The 20,197-nt window shown below is 43.5% G+C and overlaps 1 protein-coding gene across 1 annotated transcript; it reads left to right on the top strand.

The window, feature by feature from the left end:
• Positions 1-115: 115 nt before the first annotated feature.
• On the top strand, positions 116-6,882 carry LOC119598548 (poly [ADP-ribose] polymerase 1-like; the record flags this gene model as incomplete). Its single annotated transcript, XM_037948179.1, is given in 8 exon segments — positions 116-219; positions 383-578; positions 814-939; positions 1,853-2,125; positions 3,012-3,242; positions 3,671-3,790; positions 4,810-4,970; positions 5,395-6,882. Coding segments are annotated over 8 exon segments (1,461 nt in total), but the record flags the coding sequence as incomplete, so codon positions are not given.
• Between the last annotated feature and the right edge of the window lie 13,315 nt (positions 6,883-20,197).

The raw sequence follows: 20,197 nt of genomic DNA, 5'->3' as shown, positions 1-20,197 counted from the left end.
CAATATATGTATGTCAGAACTTACAAGACCTAATTATTTACCTGTATAACTATTATTCAGCAATGTTATCACAGTGTGGATCACAGATTTATATTTCTCTTTTTCACACTAGAAGGGAGGCAAAAAGATATACAACTGTGTCTTGGGCATGGTGGACATCGTGCGAGGGACCAACTCCTACTACAAGCTGCAGGTGCTGGAGAGTGATTTGAAAAACAGGTATGGGGAGGAGCACACGAAGCAATATGTGTTGGTTGAAAGAAAGAAAGAGATTGATAAAAAAAAAAAAAAAAAAAAAAAAGAGAGAGAAAAAATTAAAATCTGTTAAAAGATAATAAAATTTTGTTAAAAGATATTGAAATATGTTGGCTGCTCATTCCAGGTGGTGGTTATTCCGCTCGTGGGGACGCATTGGCACTACCATTGGCAACAACAAGCTGGAAGACAAGGAGGACCTGCAGGATGCTCTGGCCCAATTTGAAGGACTCTACGAGGAGAAGACGGGCAATCGCTTCTCTGCCAAAGAATTCAACAAGGTGCCCGGCTGTTGGTATCCACTTGACATTGACTACGGCCAGGTGAGTGCAGGGTAGTGGGTATTTTAATTCTACTTTTCCTTGGGGTTAGGGTTAAGTGGAGAATGCTGCTGGGAAGAGGGGGAGGACTATAATCTACTGAAAATGGTTTGTTTGTTTCTGGTGTGTATAGTTTTAAAATGCAATATAGCTGTAGTAAAGTGATTTCGTATGACATTTATAGAATACAAGGCTTGGTTTCGCATTATTTCTACATTTCTTATCTTATATTTTACAGGAAGAAGAGATAGTAAAGAAACCTACCACAGGAGGCTCAAAGAGCAAGTTGCCAAAGGAGGTTCAGGAGTTAGTCGCACTCATATTTGATGTTGATACGATGAAGAGTGCCCTTGTTGAGTTTGAGGTAAGCAGTGTGAATGAGTCCTGTTGCAGGGGTGTGTGATCAAGAGTAACTGAGCAGAGATCCCACACAGCAAGGTTAATTATTTATCTGTTTGATTACCTTTCTCTGCCACGTGTGAATGATATATGAATTTTTCTCACTACTTTGAAGGAGTATTTAACCCATTGGATCTGGTCTCTACATGGTGATCACAGGGCCCACTATACGGGCATTAGGCTTACATACTATTCGCTTTTCTGTAACACAACCTGCATTGCTGATCTTGGCAGCCAGGAATAAGATGTTGAGTATTCTTCCAGCCATGGCTCACAGACATTGCATTTTATACTCATTTATTGATTTAAACAATGCAGAAGCACCTTTCTAAATGCCAAATAAGTCTAATCACCCTCCAAGAGCTTTGTGCACTCATGGCAAGTCTTTCCCATCACCCCCTGGCCTTTAGCCGAAGTGCTCATGATGGCAAGTTCATGTCCCCCTGGCCCACGGCCAGATTCTCCCATGATGGCACATTCAAGCCAAATTTTTTCATTATGTGAGAGTCACGTTATCTGGATTGTAGGAGTTCAGATATGTCTCCGAATGAGCCTTTATGGGTAGATGAAGCATTCAAAATATATCTTGAATAGAAGAATGTTTAAAAAGTGTTTTTTGTACCCCAGTTTGAGGGAGTCTGATTCAACACAGCCTCTGTGAGAAATTGTTTTTGTACTTCAGCATTGTATACCTTCCAGTTCTTTACAATAATATATTTTATTTACTTTATCCACCAGATCTTCATGGTCTGCATATTAAGACAAATAAAATCTTTATCATCAATGTGGACAATTAGTTCACAGGAAATGCAATGGGAATCTTCTTCATCCTCTTCAGCTTATAAGCAGTTAACTCTTCCTTTACATCCTCGCCGCAGATTGACGTCAAGAAGATGCCCCTGGGAAAGTTGAGCAAGAAGCAGATCGAGAGTGCCTACAAGGTCCTTTCGGAAGCCCTCAGGCTCATCAGTGAAAAGCAGGACACCAAGGATGACTCCTCTTCCTCCCCCTCCTCGTCCTCCTCCTCCACCTCCTCTCAGGCCAGGATCAAGGCTCAACTCCTTGACTGCTCCAACCGCTTCTTCACCCTCATCCCCCACGACTTCGGCATGAAGAAACCCCCCATCCTGGACGATTTGGAGCTTATCAAGGTGAGAGCTGCCTTTTGGTTAACAGGAAAATACATATTGGATGATATCATTTTTTTTTACAATGATGATAATAATAGTTGTAATAATGAAACTGAAGGTCATTGTCATCATTATTAGCGTAGTCACTATCACTATCATTTTCACAATCATTAATACCAAAACTGTTGTTGTCATCCTTATTCTACTTAGTTTTGTTATCCTTATTCTTATTATGATTGATTCTTCGTATTATTTATCACAGTAATTATTATGATTATTATAATTTTGAATTATAGGCTTGTTATCTCTTTGTACCCAGAGTTTAATTGACATGACAAGTACCTAATTAGAAGGATTTTTTTCTTTCCATGGTGTGGGTTAAGTTATATTGACACAAAGGAATTGGAGACTTTTTTTTGGGGGGGGGGGGGGTTAGACTCATTTCTTCCTTTATCTTTAGTTATGTTAACTCATTGCACCAGTGTGTGAAGATGTACCTGACAGCCAAAATTCTGGCCTAATCCCTGGTGAAATATATGATATGCATCATCATACAGAGGAACAGCCATCCAAAATTGGCTTAGAATTATGATTAGATAGGAAAGAGGGTTGAATGGCTAAAAACTAAGATTATTGAACGGTGTGGACTTCACAAAGAGTGCTTAAGTATAGGGAGCTTGTATTTTAACCAACTCTTTTTACACAATTTTATTTGACCTTGAATGAGAAATATTGTGAAGTATCATTTGTTGTCATCCTCCTCACATCACTGCCTATGCCATCATTGCACACTTGTTATTACCATTGTCATTACCACTATACCTCTTATCAACACCATCATTACTTTCTGACCAGTTATTACACAGCTCACAACTGTTCTCGCCCTCTCCTCCTCTTCCTCCCACAGGCTAAGGTGGCCATGCTGGACAACCTGAGTGAGATCGAGGTGGCGTACAACCTTCTGAAGTCTGAGGGTGACGAGGACAAGGATGCAGACCCGATCGACAAGCACTACGGCAAACTCAACACCAAGATCGAGGTGGTGGACAAGAAGTCGGACGAGTTCAGCATGATCAAGAAATACGTCAGCAACACTCACGCATCCACACATGGACATTATAAGCTGGTGGTCGAGGAGGTAGGTTTCTCTCTCTGTCTCGTCTGCCTCTCAGACAGACACGCATATGGACATTCAGTGAGATGGGGAAATTGACAGACAGATGGATAGCCAGATGGAAGGACAGTCAGATCAGTAGACAGAAAAGCAGACATATTGGATGGCAGATAGATGATTAGAAAGAACAATAGGTAGTCAGACACAGTCAGATAAACAGATAACTTTGGAATTATTTAAACTACTTCATACTGATATTTAACCTGATCAGAGTAATACTTAGCATTCCTTCAGTAAGGGGGGGGGGACTAACATATATTTTATATAGATATAACAAACTTCATTTAACAAAGAGTGAAGTTTTTCTTTTTCTTTTGCTTTTTCTTTTTTTTTCTGCACCAGGTAATGATCCTTGACAGATAACCTCAACCAATCTCTTTCTCTCTCCGCAGGCATTCAAGATCGAGAGAAGCGGTGAGAAGGAGCGCTTCAAGCCGTTCAAGCAGCTGCACAACCACAAGCTCCTCTGGCACGGCTCCAGGCTCACCGACTTTGCTGGGATTCTGTCCCAGGTTTGTGCCTCTGTTATTACTGTTGTTATTGTTATTATTATTATTATTATTATTATTATTATTATTTATTTATTTTTTATTTTTTATTATTATTATTTTTTTTTATTATTGTTTTATTATTTAATTGATTAGTTTTTTTTTTTTTTTTTTATCATATCTTGTATATTAGGGTTTGTTAGCACCGGTTTGGATTTGATCTGTCTCTAATTCAGGTCTCTAAACCTACATCTCTCTCTCTCTCTCTCTCTCTCTCTCTCACTCTCTCTCTCTCAACCTTCCTCTCTCCTCTTCTTCCTCTCTCTCTCTCTCTCTCCTCTTCCCCCTCTCTCTCTCTCCTCTCTCTCTCTCTCTCTCTCTCTCTCTCTCTCTCTCTCTCTCTCTCTCTCTCTCTAACTCTCTCTCTCTCTCTTCCTCTCTCTCTCTCTCTCTCTCTCTCTCTCTCTCTCTCTCTCTCTGATTATTTATTATTGTCTTATAAGGATTGTATGTAATTGGGAGAATTAGAAAATTAATTTGTATATTTTAACAGTGAGTAGGTTAGAATTTGAAATTGAAAAGTTTAGCTTAGTGTTTGCAGTTAATTTTTTTTTCTTTTTTTTCTTTCTTTTTATATATATATATATTTTTTTTTTTATTCATTTATTTATATATATATATTTTTTTTTAAGAGATTTTCCTTTTGATGGAATGAAGTATGAAATAGCTGTATGGTTAGTATAATCCTATTTAGTTATTTAACCTAAAGTGTGTGGGCTTTTTTGACGGCTGAGCAGTCTGCCAAACAGGTATATCTGTAAGGGCTGGATATGTAGGGTTGCCACCTGCAGCTTCGGCACAATGCCATCACGGCATCATAGTAGATGCCACCTGCGAACAAAGTGTTAATGTTTGATTGTTTCAGCAACCCTTCTTATTATGATCGTAATTTTTTCTTTCCTTTAGGTTAGTTAGCATTGAAAGGATTGTTAGAAAGAAAGAATAAATGAGATTAACATTAAAACCGAACTGAATCTTTTCAGGGTCTAAGAATTGCACCGCCAGAAGCACCCGTCACTGGTTACATGTTTGGTAAAGGTGTCTACTTCGCCGATATGGTGTCCAAGTCTGCAAACTATTGTTGCACCTCGTATTTAAACCCAACGGGTCTCATCCTGCTCGCAGATGTTGCACTTGGAAACATGTAAGTAGTGTCATTTTGGTGTAGGAATTTTGAAGCCATGGAAAGTCCTCGTTCTCTTGAGGTTCTCTATAGGGTTTATTTCCTTATTTTTAACACATTTGTAAATATGTAATAATGTATGTTGATCATGAAGAGCATTTGGATTTTTTTTTTTTTTTTTTAAGTAATGATAGAAGTATTTAAAGAGGTGGTAGGAAAAAGTGGAGATTTTGTATTCATGCTTTTTCCAAAAGCAAAAAACTTTTTCTTCAATTTGTAAAGTTAGGTAATTAACTGCCTCTATGTCTTATAAAATGCAGCAACTTCATATATCAAGAGATTTCTGCATCTGTACTGGATGAGTGATTTTGCACATCTATAGGTGATACAGATTAGATGTCTAAACCTCCATTTCCTCCTCTGTACCCACCCCCTCTTCCCCCAGGTACGAGCGCACCCACGCAGAGTACGTTGAGAAGCTACCCAAGGGCATGCACAGTACAAAGGGTCTGGGACGCACCTGTCCTGACCCCAGCCAGAGCATCACCATCGACGGGGTGGAAGTGCCACTGGGCAAGGGCATTGATGCCCCCGTGGGGAACACCTCGCTTCTCTATAACGAGTTCATTGTGTACGACATGGCGCAGGTCAATGTCAAGTACCTCCTCAAGCTCAAGTTCGATTACCAGTATTAAGGTGCAGCTGTTGGATCTGTGTTTGGCGTGAAGGCCAGGGGGCGGTTTCCTGCTGTTATTATTTTTTCCGTTTTTGGTTAGCACTACTTGTATTGGAGAGAGAGGAGCCATTCCCTATTTTATTTTTTATTCACATATATATTTTTGTTTTTACAGCATTTGTTGTATTAGTTTGTCTAATTTCTTTTTTTTCCATGTAGCGAGTTGAATGTCTGCAAAGAAAACATTTGTAGATTAAGTGAATTACCTAGTTCCTCAAGAAAAAAAAACATGGGAATTAATATTGCTGACTGAGGTATTGGCTACAAAAGCAGAAGCTCTACAGAAGCTAATTAAACCAGTGGGAGTTCATGGCAGAAAGGCTTTAAATCTGACTGTAAAAAACATTCCAATTAGTTAACTCGGCTGTAAAGTTTGTCGAGTGATTGACCTTAGAGTGGAAAGCAACGTTAGATTTTGTCCAGCTGTGAGGTCAGATTTATTGCTGGATCTGTCCTGGATTTGATTTGAGTGGATTGGACTTGACGTGGAAATACAAATAAAAATGTGTGTGTGATTTCCACGGCTCGGTTGAACTCTCCTCATTGTAAAAACTATTAGATTTTGCACCAGAGACACAGGACTGCCATTAAGTCTCTCAAAGTGTTGTTTTATTTTTTTAATTTGGTATAAGAAGTTCATAAGATGCTCGTCTGTTTTTTAAATGGCTTCAGAACAAAGAGAAAGGGAAATTTGGAGAAACTTTTCCCTTCAAAATATTTTCTTAAAGTGGAAGCAAAGTTGATGTTTTTTCTTTTTTTTTTTAATGAAATTAATTTTTATTTAATAGAGGCTGTGCTGAATGTTATTCGTTTTGGATGACGTTTTTTGTTGATTGTTTTTCAGGGTATCTGTAGATCTTCAGTAACAAATTCATTGACTATAAAAGGAAATTTTATTTGCATATGTTTTTGATACACATTAACATATGCCTGAAAAAAACGTTTGCACCCACACCTCCACCCCACCCACAGCACGAAAACACACACCTGCATAAATATACCAAGCAGACATACACAAATAGACGTGCACACAGATATAGACAAACACTCACACACTCATTCATACAATCGTGTGTGTTCCTTATAAATATTTGTGTAATACTTTACAAAAGGAACAGTAATGTGATAAACCTGTTGATTTACTCTGCATATGTACAAGGAAATAAAACATTTGTATTTGAAGTTAATCAAATTGAAGTGATTGTTTTCTTAACCTGTTTTTCTGATTTTTTTATGTATGATTTTAGACTCTAGTAATATAAGGTAATCGTTGCCATTGCCTTTGATGTTTTCTTTATATCCTCAGGTGTGTCATTAGATCAAGTGAGCTGATATTTCAATGAGAATTGATTAAAAAAAATACCTTTTGAAAATTCCATTGGTGAATAAATGATTGTAGTGATAAAGTGGGCCCAGCCTGAGTGATGCATAGCCTCGACCTGCAGATTCTATAGACTGCCACCTCTCTCGCTTTGCTAGGAACTGTTGCGGCTCCAGAGAGGCTCAAACACCGTAGAATGGCAATAGTACTCTACTAGGCAGTTGAGCACAGTTTACCTATGATGGCTCATTTATAACTATTGACAGAAAATCCCCCAATTTTATCATTTGATCAAGTGAACAGATATTGCAGAACATTCAGATATGCCAGTTATCAATATTATAAAGTTTGACACCCCCCATGCCTTGCCCATTGTTGTTGTGGGGGGGGGGGCAAAGAAGACAGGCCCCACATTGGGGATCTCCCCTATCTTAGGCCACTATTAATTTTGCACATTAATTTTAACTGTTGCCACAGTCTTTGGGATGATTCTACCACTGCTTCCTGAGGCCGTTCCCTAAAAATGTTTCTTTCTAACACTGACCTTATCCTTCTCAACTCAGATCTTCCCATGTGCATACAAGCCTTTTCATCCCTTGACCTTTTTCTTTGCTCTCCTTCCCATTATTTTGATTTCCATTGGTCAGTTCTGGACCACCTTCCTTATAGTGATCACTTCCCATTTCTCCTCTCTCCTACTTCCTTTGTCCTGCTCCCCGACTCTCCATGCTGGTGACTCAATAGAGCAGGCTATCGTACTTTTATCTTTTTCTCTACTGTCCCTCTTCCTCCATCATCCTTCTCTTCCCCATCAAACATATTTTCTTATTTCACAATCACTATGCTGATTGTCACAGCCATTCCCCAAACTTCCTGACCATACATATCTAAATGTGTTCCATGGTGGAACACTAAATGCTCCAAAGTGCTTTGATTGAAGTGTGTGGCATGGAGTAGTTATCACTACAAGCAAAATCCCCCTAAACTTCATTCTTTATATTTTAAAAGAGCATCAGCTCAGCTACGTCGCACAATCCGAATCTCAATTAAACGCAGCTGGCAAAATTACACCTTCACAATTACCTCCTCTACACCCATTTCTACAGTATGACATAGAATCCATAAACTGTGAGGGAAACATCCCCCTCATCCTGTCCAAGTCCTCAACATCTGTAACACACATTTCTGAACCTTTCCAAGTTGCTACTGAACTTGCTGCATAGATCAGCTAGGTCAGTAGTGGCTCGCACCTTTATTCTCGCTTCCATTCCCCCCCCAATCCCTTGCCCGTTGTTGTCGTGGGGGGGCTTAGGAGGCGGAGACTAGGACCCAATGATGGGGAACTCCCCAACCTTAGGACTCAGCCCTCGACTCAACTAATTTTGCATGGTCTTTTTTTTTCCTTCCCACTTTTCGTTTCTGTCCCTTTACCAAACCCTTCTGCTATCCACCTCCTAAGGTGTGAGAGCCGTGCTAAAAGGATGAAAGGCTGACTTTGTGCCAGTCCTGAACGGCCTGAGGGAGCCATGGGCACGGTATTCCCCTGATTTGTTACCTAGCCCTTACCCCTCAAGGGGACCCTGAGGGGTGGACTTTTTTTTATCCCCAACATAATCCAGGCTTACCATGGCCAGTAATGAAAACATACCCCCACTAAAACATAGCCCCCTTATCAAATAGCCCCAACGATGTAAACCCACCCGATTCCCTGACCCCAGGCTCTCCTTTGACCACGGCTCCGAACACTGCAATAACTACCCCCTCATCAATGCCTACTAGTACAGTAGCCAACAATCAACCCTTAAGGAACATTTCCACTCTCCAAGCACGCTCAACTTCAACACCTCTACCCCCACAACCTCCCTTATTAATACCTTACAGCCTTATTGCCCACCTCTCCATAACACTACCTCCCTCAACACTACTCCATCTTCGTCACGCCCCGCCCTTCTACTACCCCTATCTCTACAACAATCTTGAATACTCTCTTTAGCGCAGCCAAATGGGACCGATTTTTCGTGATCCCTCCCACAGCTCCCTACTCTGACAACACCCTTCTCTTCCAACAATGTCTCCCAAAACAAGTAGGTAAAGTCTCTTTCCGTAGCCGACCCGACCGCTCCCGTCTTGTCACAGTAACATCCGAAAACCAAGCTATAGCATTAACAAAACTAACTGACCTATATGGTAACCCCATCCAACCCTCAATACTTGCACCGGAACAGTTTCAATCTCCCCAGCAAATTGCCCAATCTATGACAAAGATTGGTCAGATTGTGGAGAAGACCTACTTGCCTGTCTCACAGACTATGATGCAACATCAATACAATGCTACTCCATTCCCCCCGGAGGTCATCGAAAGAAACCCACTAACATAGCCAAAATTACCTTCCGTAGACATGACCTTCCCTTTAACGTCTACATAGGAGGAGAATCCCTCCCTGTTCGTCCATACCAACCTCCTCCACGTCAGTGCCAAAATTGTTGGCGTCTAGGACACCCAGCCAAACATTGCCGTTCCACAGCCAGATGCCCACTATGTGCCCAACCTGGCCATACCCGATCTAACTGCTCTGCGCAATCACGCGCATGTGCCAACTGTGGCACATGTTTATAGGGGCTGTCCCACCTACAAATTTGAGTCTGAGGTAGGAACTCTCAGATTCAAACTTGGACTCACACTACGTGAAGCCAGACAGGAAGCACGTCGACGTGGTTTCTCTCTTACTCCTTACTCCAATAATACTGCTCATTCTACCAATTCTCATAAACCCATCCCCCTACATCTAAGTCCCCCTCTTCTACCTCCTACCTTCCCCAGTCAAACTCTTTTGCCATCCTATATCCAGACACTCCAATCTCTACTACAGATACTCTAATCACCACTACAACCACAACACCTTCCCCTCTCCCTCCTCGCACTACCCGTAACAGACAAAACAAACGTTCCACCCCCTCTTCCCCTACCACACAATCACCTCCACCTTCCTTTGTCCCTACGCTTGAGACACCAGTCCTCTCTTCCCCCCCTCACAAGAAATCCTTTTTCCCAAAAACTCCCCAACCAACTCCTCAGAAGAAACTATTGAAAATATTCAAGATTACCTAATAAAAACTGACACTCAACCTCCAAATCTTACAACTCCTACTCCTTCCACACTCCAAGTAACTGCTGATATCCATCCTCCTCCTAACGATATCCCCCCTACACCCTATCCTCCTACAGAATAATTGAGTACCAACATAAGATCGCTCGTGCGAAATCTATCGGGGTCGGTTCCTTGGTATTTAAGAAAAATCATGCTCATGCTACTATTCGGCCTAAGCTTAGTCCGTTATTTGTGGGTCCCTACAGAGTTGTGGCAGTAAAGATCAACAAGGCAGAGTGCAGGTCTGTCGCTGATGGCTCTGTGCAGTGGTTCCATTTTGACGTCCTGAAGCTGGCTGATCAGTATTATCAGTGTCAGGAATCATGATTGTCCTCTCATTGGTCATCCTTGCTTTGATACATCATCCTTTTCTCATTTACTTGCACTAGTCCTCGAGAGTTAGCGAGTTCGTCAGGTATATGTGTTACTCCCGTAGAGTTTTGTTTCTATCCTATAATTAGCTGCGATTGCATGCTATTACCTGCACCGCTCATTCTAGGACGGAACATTATCATCCTATTTTCTCTTGTATCTCGTTATTGTGATATATTCTTTATGCTGGTCGTGTGAGTGGTGAGTGATATCTGGCTCTCCCTTCCAGGATGCTGTCGTCCATATTCTTTGTGGCACTCCTCATGGGAGGAGACTCGCATCGCCTGCCGCATAACGTGAAGGACGCACCTGGGTCTATGATTGAGGACCTTGGGAAGGTTTTCCCTATAACAAGCCATGTGGAGGCCCGACTCTCGTCGCCCCGAGAAATCTCACGCGAGAATGCATTTCGTCACCTCGCGTGTGACTTCGCGGCCGCCTCGCCACTCCGCGTTTTTCGCTCCTCATAATAATCCATCATTAGCACAGTGCGACCTAACATGGCTTGAGTAATGTGGGATTTCGCCTTTCTATTTTCTTGTGTTCTTTCCATGTAGGGCCTAATCTTATTTTTTTCGTCTTAATTAATCTGTGATTATCATAATCTGAAATCACGGAAGCAGTCGGGTAAATCATGCGATATTTCTCTTTTTTTCTTCTTTTCGTTTTTTTTTTTTTTTTATTTAAAATACAATCCTATTTTCTTTTCTCGTTCATTTAATTTCTCGTTAACATAACCCGAAACTTCGGAGTCTTGAGCAATGTCGGAATTCTCTCTAGAGAGAGAGATGGTGGATGGATAGATGGACAGATTGATGGTTAGATAACTAGACGAAGATTATATAAATCCGAGTGTGTATGCGCGCGCGCGCGCGTGTGTGTGTGTGTGTGATATTTTTGTCCAGAAAGCCAGCGTCCTATGCACTGACTGTACGAATTCGATTCCTGTGCCATTTGCTCAAACGTGCTCATGAAAAAGGCGAAAGATACCTCTCGCAGTGCCACGTGTGCGTCGGTCTGTTCGGGCGCCCGAGTGCCAATGCCCAAACAGCAGGGCGCCTCCGTGCCCCTTTCCGCAGCAAAGAAACCGTCAGAAAAACCGGCCCAGTTCCCGTCGCAGGCCCTTCTTAACTGCCCTTTAACAACAACTTCCACGTTTCTGCAATCGCCTGGACATGAGAATAACTTTTTTTCTGCGTGTTTTCGCATATTAAGCTATGAAAAGAATGGAAATGAAGGATTTGCCAACTGCAACATAGACCACATAGAGCAATCAACAGGAGTAAGTTTTATTCCTAGATTCTGAGATCTGGAAAAACAGCGAAAAAATAATGATAGTTATTGATAGTATTAATTATTACAATAATGACAATAATAATAATAATTATGATAATAATAGTAGTAATTGTTATTGTTGTTGTTATTATTATGAAGTGTAATTAATAGTAACATTTATTAATAACACCAATAATGATAGTGATAATATTAATTGTGATAATAGTAACAGTAATGAAAACGATAATAATAATAATAATAATAATAATAATAATAATAATAATAGGATAATAGGATTAATCCCCCTTACCCCTCTGCCGGCGTGAGGAAGCAGCCCTCTCCCATAGGCGGATCGCGTTACTAATGCCGAGATACGCCAACCCGATTTGCTGGTCTGGCAACACTGTCAGTCCAAAAACGTGATCTTTCGGTGAAAAAATGTCTTAGGGTTTAATTCCGGTTCGTATTGTTGGGGAGTTTGTTCCTTATGGCCGGGAGAGGTTTGGAAGAAGCGATAATAGAAGAGAAAACGGGAAGAAAGAGGGAATTGGATAAGGGAATAAAGAGTGTATAATCTCATAGACTTGATGACAACGTCCATTTCTCATGAGGAATTGGAAATGAAACAAGAGACGCTCATGTTTAAGGAAGACATCTCATGAACAAGTTCCGTTTGTCCGTATTACTTCAAAAATTTGTTTGTTTGTTTTTATACTGCATGTTACGCAAATAAAATATTTTCATGATCATTTTCGTATAGTTTCTTTTTATCTGGGGGGGGGGGGGGCTTTTTCTTTTCCATGCCTTTATGAACGAAATAACAAAAGGTAAGATGTAAATGAATGGAATGCAGAACTGCCAATTAAACATCAATATGCAAAGCCAAAAAAAGTGACGAAAACACTATAAAAGGGATGGATACACATGGACAAGGTGCAGATATATTGCTTTCCTGCCCAGATGCAACAGGATCCGCCCCGCGCCAGGGCCGTCCTCGCAGCAGGGAACAGCTGAGTACAAAGTGCTTGACTGGAAGAGTTCATTCTTATCTGGTTACAGAGGCTGTTATCAAATTCCTTCAGGCGACGGACTGTGTGAATAGCGCTGCTAGTTGCATAAACACTGTTTATTTTTCTTACGATGGATGTATTTTAGATGTGCTATTCATTATGTTTTATGATATTTTCTTTCCTTAAAAGATCCATAACCGCAACAAGCCTCAACGAAGAAATGGCCGGGCTCGGCAGATAAATAACAGGCCTTCTCCACTCTCATAATTGCAATTGAGCTGATTTTCTCTCATAAACGCCGGCCATGTCATGAATTTTTTTTTTTTTCATCTCTATCTGTAATATTTAAGAATAATTATACGTCAGAACTGAGAAAATTGTTCCAGAATGACACTTTGAGAAAGGGGACAAAGCCATCTGAAATTCTCTCTCTCTCTCTCCCTCTCTCCCTCCCACCCTCCCTCTGCTTCACCCTCTGTCCTCTGTCCCTCTACTTCTCTCCCTGTGCTTCCCCCTCCCATCCCCCCCTCCGAATCCAGAGAAGCGCCGGCTCTTTTCGCTGAACTGCCATTGTTCCCGAGTGAGCGGCAAGGCAGATGCCGCTCCCGTGACGGTCGTTGAGGTTAAATTGGGTGATTGTTAGCGGCGGCGGTTAGGGGCAGGAAGGCTGCATTTTGGGGGAAATGAAGCCGCCATGGAATTCGGACTCGTTTCTTTGTGCTGTTATCCTATACGGGATTACTGGCATCAGAGGATCAGGAGATGTGCGCCGGTGAGACGAGCACAGCGGGAAGTATGGCTGTCGCTCTGAGGCTAATTTTACAGAATAAACAGCAACTTGCACGCTGAAGACGCGGGCATTATGGAGATTGCTTTGATGAGGCTTAAATGTAAGTATGCGTGTGTACCTTTGCCTCCTTGTGCGTGTGTATGTGTGTGTGTGTGTGTGTGTGTGTGTGTGTGTGTGTGTGTGTGTGTGTGTGTGTGTGTGCGTGCGTGTGCGTGCGTGCGTGCGTGTGTGTGCATCTTGCGTCCACTTGTTTACCCGACCTGTACCCTGGGAGAGGCTTCCCAACGCCTTAAGTGTTAAATGGGCGGAAAATGTCTGGGCCGCCCGCCCGCCCTCGCCCGCGCACCTCCAGGCCGAGTGAGCCCCAACCCCACGACGCCCGTGATTAGTGCATAATGAACTCGCCGCCCACGCATGCACCCAGGCCGCGAAATAGCGGATGTGTAGCAATTTAGCACCTACGGCGCGAGCGGATGGAGCGCAAAGTAGCGGACAAGGTGCCTGCGTCGCTTGCTCCCTTCATAATCATCCTATTACTTTGGACACTTCCCTATTACTCCAGACACTTCCCTATTAAGCGCCGGGTTCATCGGGGGGCCTCGGAGGGCGAGGAGCCGCCGCTTTCCAGGCGGCGATCCCGCCGTCCGCTCGGGGACGCCTCGGGCCGCCGGCTGGGCGTCCGCAGGGCAGGCGGGGCCGCCGGTAATGGACGTCATCTTGCGGCCGAACAACGTCCATCGCACAGACGCCGCGCATGAGCCTCCGCCTCGAAGGGCGTCGAGTGTCCAGCCTTCCTGCGGCGGTCCCGGCGAGGCATGAGACGCCGCGTGCCGAGAGACGCTGCCAGCGGCTCTCCCGAAGCCGATGCCAGCTGCAGCGTCAGATGGGGATTGACGGCCGCAGAAGCGAGGGCGAGGGAGAGGGAGAGGCCGACGGTGAGGCCCCGCCACCAGCTGACAGATGGCTGGAGGTGTGAGAGCCGCTGCAACGCTGACACTGGCGGCTGGCACGTGGAAGGGAAGTCGCTCAATCCCATCGCTGATTGGCCATCCCGGTTTACAACCTTGAAAGGGATTGGTTGACTGTTTACTTCCTGGATGCTGATTGGCTGGTTGTTTACCGTGATTTAGGATGATTGTAATGCTGGTGTTGACATCCTTCACTGTGATTGGGTTTCGCTAGTTGTTTCCGCTGTGTTGATTGGTCACGGCTTTCAGCTAACGCCCAGTTATGCCGCCTAGCGATTGCCTCTATGGATGTAAATATGTATATGTATATCTATCTATCTATCTATATAAATGTGTGTATATGTATATATATAATCACATTACGCGCTGTGACAAGGAAGTACACGTGAATACACAGATTACAGTGTAAACCTGTCTGTTTGCATTCCCTTCGCACGAAGGTCGAGTCGCGGTTCTCGAGCATCACTCTGACGCGGCAAGTTCGAGGCTCCTTCGGCTTGAGCCTCTCCTGGCGCAAGGGGGGGGGGCGTTGCTTCATCTTTTCCAACTGACTTCTGGCTGCCAATTCCTCTTTCCTATTTATACTCAGTCTACAGCACTTATATAAAATGTCTCATCGGATTCCCTGCCATCTCCAAGTTTTTTTTATCTTCCTCCTTTCGCCCTGTTCTCACCGGCTCCCTTTCTCCCTTCCACGTCTTTCTCTTCCCCACTTATTCTCCCTTCCCCCTTTTCTATTCACCGCTCAGCGGACGAAGTGAGTATCCTAGCTTTTGCGCCTGGGGGGGGGGGGGTCCGTGCCACGCTCCACCCAACGAAGCGACGACGAAGGGCTTCCTCGGCGGCAGAGCGGCCCGCTCGCTCCCGCTTGCCCCGCAAAGTAAACAAACCAAGATCATGAAGTGACAAACTTTTTCTTTCTCTTGACTCCGATTCTGATTCAAGTGGTTATCTTGCTTGTTTGAGACTGGAAACCTTTCTCTCGGAGGGGATTCCGGCGCCGCCCATCCCCTCCGAGAGAAAGGCATCGGTTTCCAATCCCTCGTTCGAAGTGCAGGCGAACCCATCGACGAGTCTGCGCGTCTGAACTCTTGATCGCGACTTTGAGTTATGACCATGGTAATAAGGCTATCATAGTGCGTCTCCAACGACCGAGTTATTGTCGTGATGCATACATAACTACGAGAACTGACAAAGAATTCCAAATCTATCTCTGGGTATTCGACCGGAGATGGGCACTACCTGGATCCGAAGCCGGTTGGAACCGGTTCGAACAAGGCCGTTAGAGTGCCAATCTGACACCAAACCGAAATATTCGAGAATTATTTGAAACTGCCCTGCGCGACTAATCTCACCCTCACGCGCACATACACGACATACATTGGCTCTCTTAAGCAGCATTTCGTTACAGTGCTCCCATTCCCCACAAGATTTAAATTGATTCCACAATATGAATACAGCACAGTCAAATTGAGTAACATAATACAATAAGTAATTACCAAGGTCTCAATTCTGTATCGTTAGCTGTAGCAAAGCGATCATGATGTCAAAATTTCATTATAACAATATGAAAATTCTGGAAAATCACATAAAAAGGAACAAAGCTTGGACAACTTCACTCACTTACGTGCTTCAATATTTCAGAGGAATTTTGCACGCCACAGTTCCATAACGTGAGTTCCTGAACAATATATTCTGTTTCATATATGAAAGCAATATACGTTGTGCTAATGGCCGTGTGATGTTTGTCCACACAGCAGGCCGTTTCAGTCTAATGTGAGATAGCGGTAAGAGCCTCGAGGCCCAGTCAAAGAATTGTTCGTGACGTTACGACATTGTAAAACGTCATTCCAAGATATGATGTCAGGCAGATGAGATATCATTCCCAGAGATGATGTCATAGCAGTGTGATATCAACCCCAGCAGTGTCATACACCTGTGATATAGTCCTCAGATATTGTTATTAGCAGTGTGATGTCTGCTCCAGAAATATCATACAGGTGTGATGCAGATATGAAATGTTCAGATGAGGTATGATTTCCATGAACCGGCCGTAATATTAATCCCATATAATGAACGACAGGTAACGATCCCAGTCCCTAATATGATGCCGTGAACGGTGTGATATTATCCCAGTATAGTGGCATATCAGTTGCGATTTCTGGCCCGGTATGATGTGAGCAGTGATGTTAGCCCAGCTATGATGTCATACACATGTATCAGCATCTCAAAATCTTTAAATATTTAACTGTTGTCTAGTTTGTACGTCTTTTATATATATGTTTCTGTTCCATCGTAAATCTGATTGACTGATTAGAGATTGACGCATGATAAATATTCCATTTTTTATGTAAATATTTGTAAACATAACGACTCCAGATGGATTGATGTAACTAGGCTTCACCATTAGGAAGTCCACACTTAGAATCTTTAGAAAGCGCTTCAGCCAATCAGAGCCGACCGCATTTCGTCATGTCCTGAAACTGTCTTTCTGGTTGGCTGCAGTTTTATATAAGAATGCCGTATCCTTTGAAACCTACGCTGTGATTGGTTTGATTGTGATGTACGTGCGATCGACCTCACGTGCATCTTACCTCAAACGTAGATTTTGTAGAATGTAGTGCAGCTGGGAGCACTGGCAGTCGATGTATTGCTGTGATATATATATATATTTTCATTGACTAAAGATGTCTTTCATATCGCCGTTTCTTCGGGGGGGGGGGGGGTGTTTTCCGAAATCTCGCTCGGGAGTCGACGTCGGAGTGCCATTTGGATGATGGTCGGGCTTGGGGCGTTCCATAGGCATACCTAGCTTCGATTGAGTTGTGAAGAATCTTTCATTGTAATTTAGTTTATTGAATTAGCCAGTTCACGCAGTCTCTCTTATTATAAGCCCTAAAACTCTTTTCTTTCACAAAGTCAGCCTGATTTCTGCGTGCGCATGTATTCTCTTGGGCAACTCCAGAACCATTCAGTATTACATTTACGAGTTAAGATTTAAGTGCAGGTGGAAGGAACACCGCTTCTCTTCGCTTGGTTGAAGGCAGAGGCGCCAAAGGAAACCTTTTAGAAAGAGTCACCCCCGCCTAACCCCTGCTTCTCTCTTGTGGCTTGGCAGCCGACACCGATTTCAGCCGACATACGGACGGTTTGCGCCAGTCCTGCGACGATGGCAGAATGCCCCCTCTGTTGGCGTGCTTGCTTTGAGGAAACCGACTACAGAGGGTGGCGCCTAGCCCGGCTGTCCTGCCACGAAGAGCAAAGCAATATATCTTCGCATTATCTGCCTTAGCTCTATTGAACTCTGATCTAATTCCTTCTCCCTTCCTGGCACTTAAAAGGCCAGGGAATGTTAACGCGACAGCTTTTTGTTAGTGTATACATATTATTTCCTCTTTTTTCAATTCCGAACTTTTTCATTTCCACAGAGGTAAAGCCCTTTTAGACAACACGTTTGAACATGAGTCTTTTGCCCTCTGCCCAGAAGTCCTCCTCGCAGACCCCCTTAGCCCTCACCTGCAACACCTTGCTCCTTGCTTCCTGCTTGCACGCATCCCCCCTCCGCTTTGTCCACCTCGCTGTCCAGTTCCTGCCTTTCCACCCTCTACCGCTACATGCATCTGACTCCCTGCTTCCATGCAACTGTGGGACCTTCTAACGCCTCCTTGCGCCCAGTCCCACACTGAAAAACCCTCATCCTAGATGCATCTCCAAGCGGCTGCACCCGCCTGGGACGGGCTTCATATCCGTTGTCTAACGCGCCAGAGCTGAGTGGTGCAGATGCATTCCGCCCTCGGGCCAGGTGCGTCCTCCCAAGCGGCTCAAGCCTTATTACTTAGACCACCTCTTCCAGCGCGCACTGCGCAGAGCCATCTGCACCAGCTGTACCCTCCTAGACAGGCTCATCCGATTGTATCCGCTTGGAACCAGCTTCCTGAGCTGCCTCCGGCTGGATCTTGCTCCATCCAGCTCGTCTTCCCAGAACCATCATCGTTTCAGCTTCATCCGCCAAAAGCCACTCCATCCCCTCAGGCACGCTTCATGCCCGGTCGGGCCAGCTTGCACTCCGCTTCATACGCCGAGACCAGCCCAACGCTCACTCCGACCGACCCACCCATTCCATCCCGAGTCTTTTCTCGAACTTCTGCACTGAACAACACGTTCTAAGGCCTTGTCTGTGTGAGACTTATATATATAGATTGTTAAGATTCATATTGTTATATTCTCTCTCTCTCTCTCTCTCTCTCTTCCTCTCTCCTTCTCCTCTCATCTCTCTCTCTCTCTCTCTCTCCCTCTCTCTCCTCTCTCTCTCTCTCTCATCTCTCTCTCTCTCTCTCTCTCTCGATCTTTTCTCTCTCTCTCTCCCTCTTCTCTCCCTCTCTCTCTCTCTCTCCCCCCCACTCTCTTCCCCCTCCTCCCCCATAGCCGTCAAGCTCTGGTCCCAGCTAGGTCTCTGTGATTCTGATTTCTCCTTTCGCTTCCCGATTCTCTCATTTTATCGATTAATTCTGTATTTATCGCGATTAGTGGGAGACAAAAATGATGGCGAGTGCTTTTATTTTGTGACATGATTCAATCCTACGTTGAATTAGGCTGACTACCTCAATGACTACGACGAATTTTGATCCTAAAATCTTATATTATCAATAATCCATATGATTTAGTTCAGGTTACGTATGTATTTTAACACGACTTTGACTAAAGCATTTCTATAGAGAATGCTTTTCTTCACTAAAAATATATTTATTTTGTAGGATATAATATGTATTATTGTTACTTACTTCTTTACGTCTGACTCATGTAGAGTATTCTACGTCGGTTGCTGACGCACACAATTGCCTGTTCTGTTTTTGATCGAGAGAGCTGTGTGATCGCCCTTTTGCTCTCCTGATGTTAACAGGGAAAGCAGGGTTATCCACCTTTTTACTCTCCTCCAAGCAATAGAGAAAAAGGTTATCACCTCTACTTTCTCTCTTGCAGGTAGGCATAATGGTGCGGCGTAGTGACTAAACTTTGGCATTCCTGATTTTGATTATTTTTTTTAAATGATTTCGAAGCAGTTTTTGATGTCAAACGTTCGTTTTATTTCATCTGGCTGAACTCTCCTCTCGTGCCTCTCTCCTCTCGCCCTCTCTCGAGGTCTCCTCGTCTCTCTCTCTCTCTCTCTCTCTCTCTCTCTCTCTCTCTCTCTTTCGTGCAAATTGCTCCCAACAGATACCCCCCCCCAAAAAAAAAAAAAAAAAAAAAATCCCATGTATGAGAAACAACTCTTTCTTAGCCTTTGCCACGGATCTGAAACTGTAGTCTCGAGAACTGAATTTTCTCAGGACTACTTCCAAGGCATTATCGGCATGAATCATGTTTTCTTTCTTCCTCCTTCTTTATTTTCGCTTTTCTTTCACTTCTTTCGTCCGTGCACCTGTGGCCCAACGCCAGATACATATCAAGAAACAAATACATTTTTTCCGCATTATCCTTCCCCATATTCTCCTAGCGTGTCCCCCTGTTTCCGTGCCAATTTTATTTAGAGCATTTGATCCGCATTTCAAGACATTTCTTATCTTTTTTTTTCATTGACCGTGTATTTTATTTATTGGTGTTTTATTCTACACATGTTTTGTTTCACC

This window comes from Penaeus monodon, chromosome 41 (genome assembly GCF_015228065.2).
Source record: "Penaeus monodon isolate SGIC_2016 chromosome 41, NSTDA_Pmon_1, whole genome shotgun sequence".
Classification (NCBI taxonomy): Eukaryota; Metazoa; Arthropoda; class Malacostraca; order Decapoda; family Penaeidae; genus Penaeus; species Penaeus monodon.
Note: the sequence above shows the minus strand (reverse complement) of the source record. Positions and strands in the feature narration are given on the sequence as shown.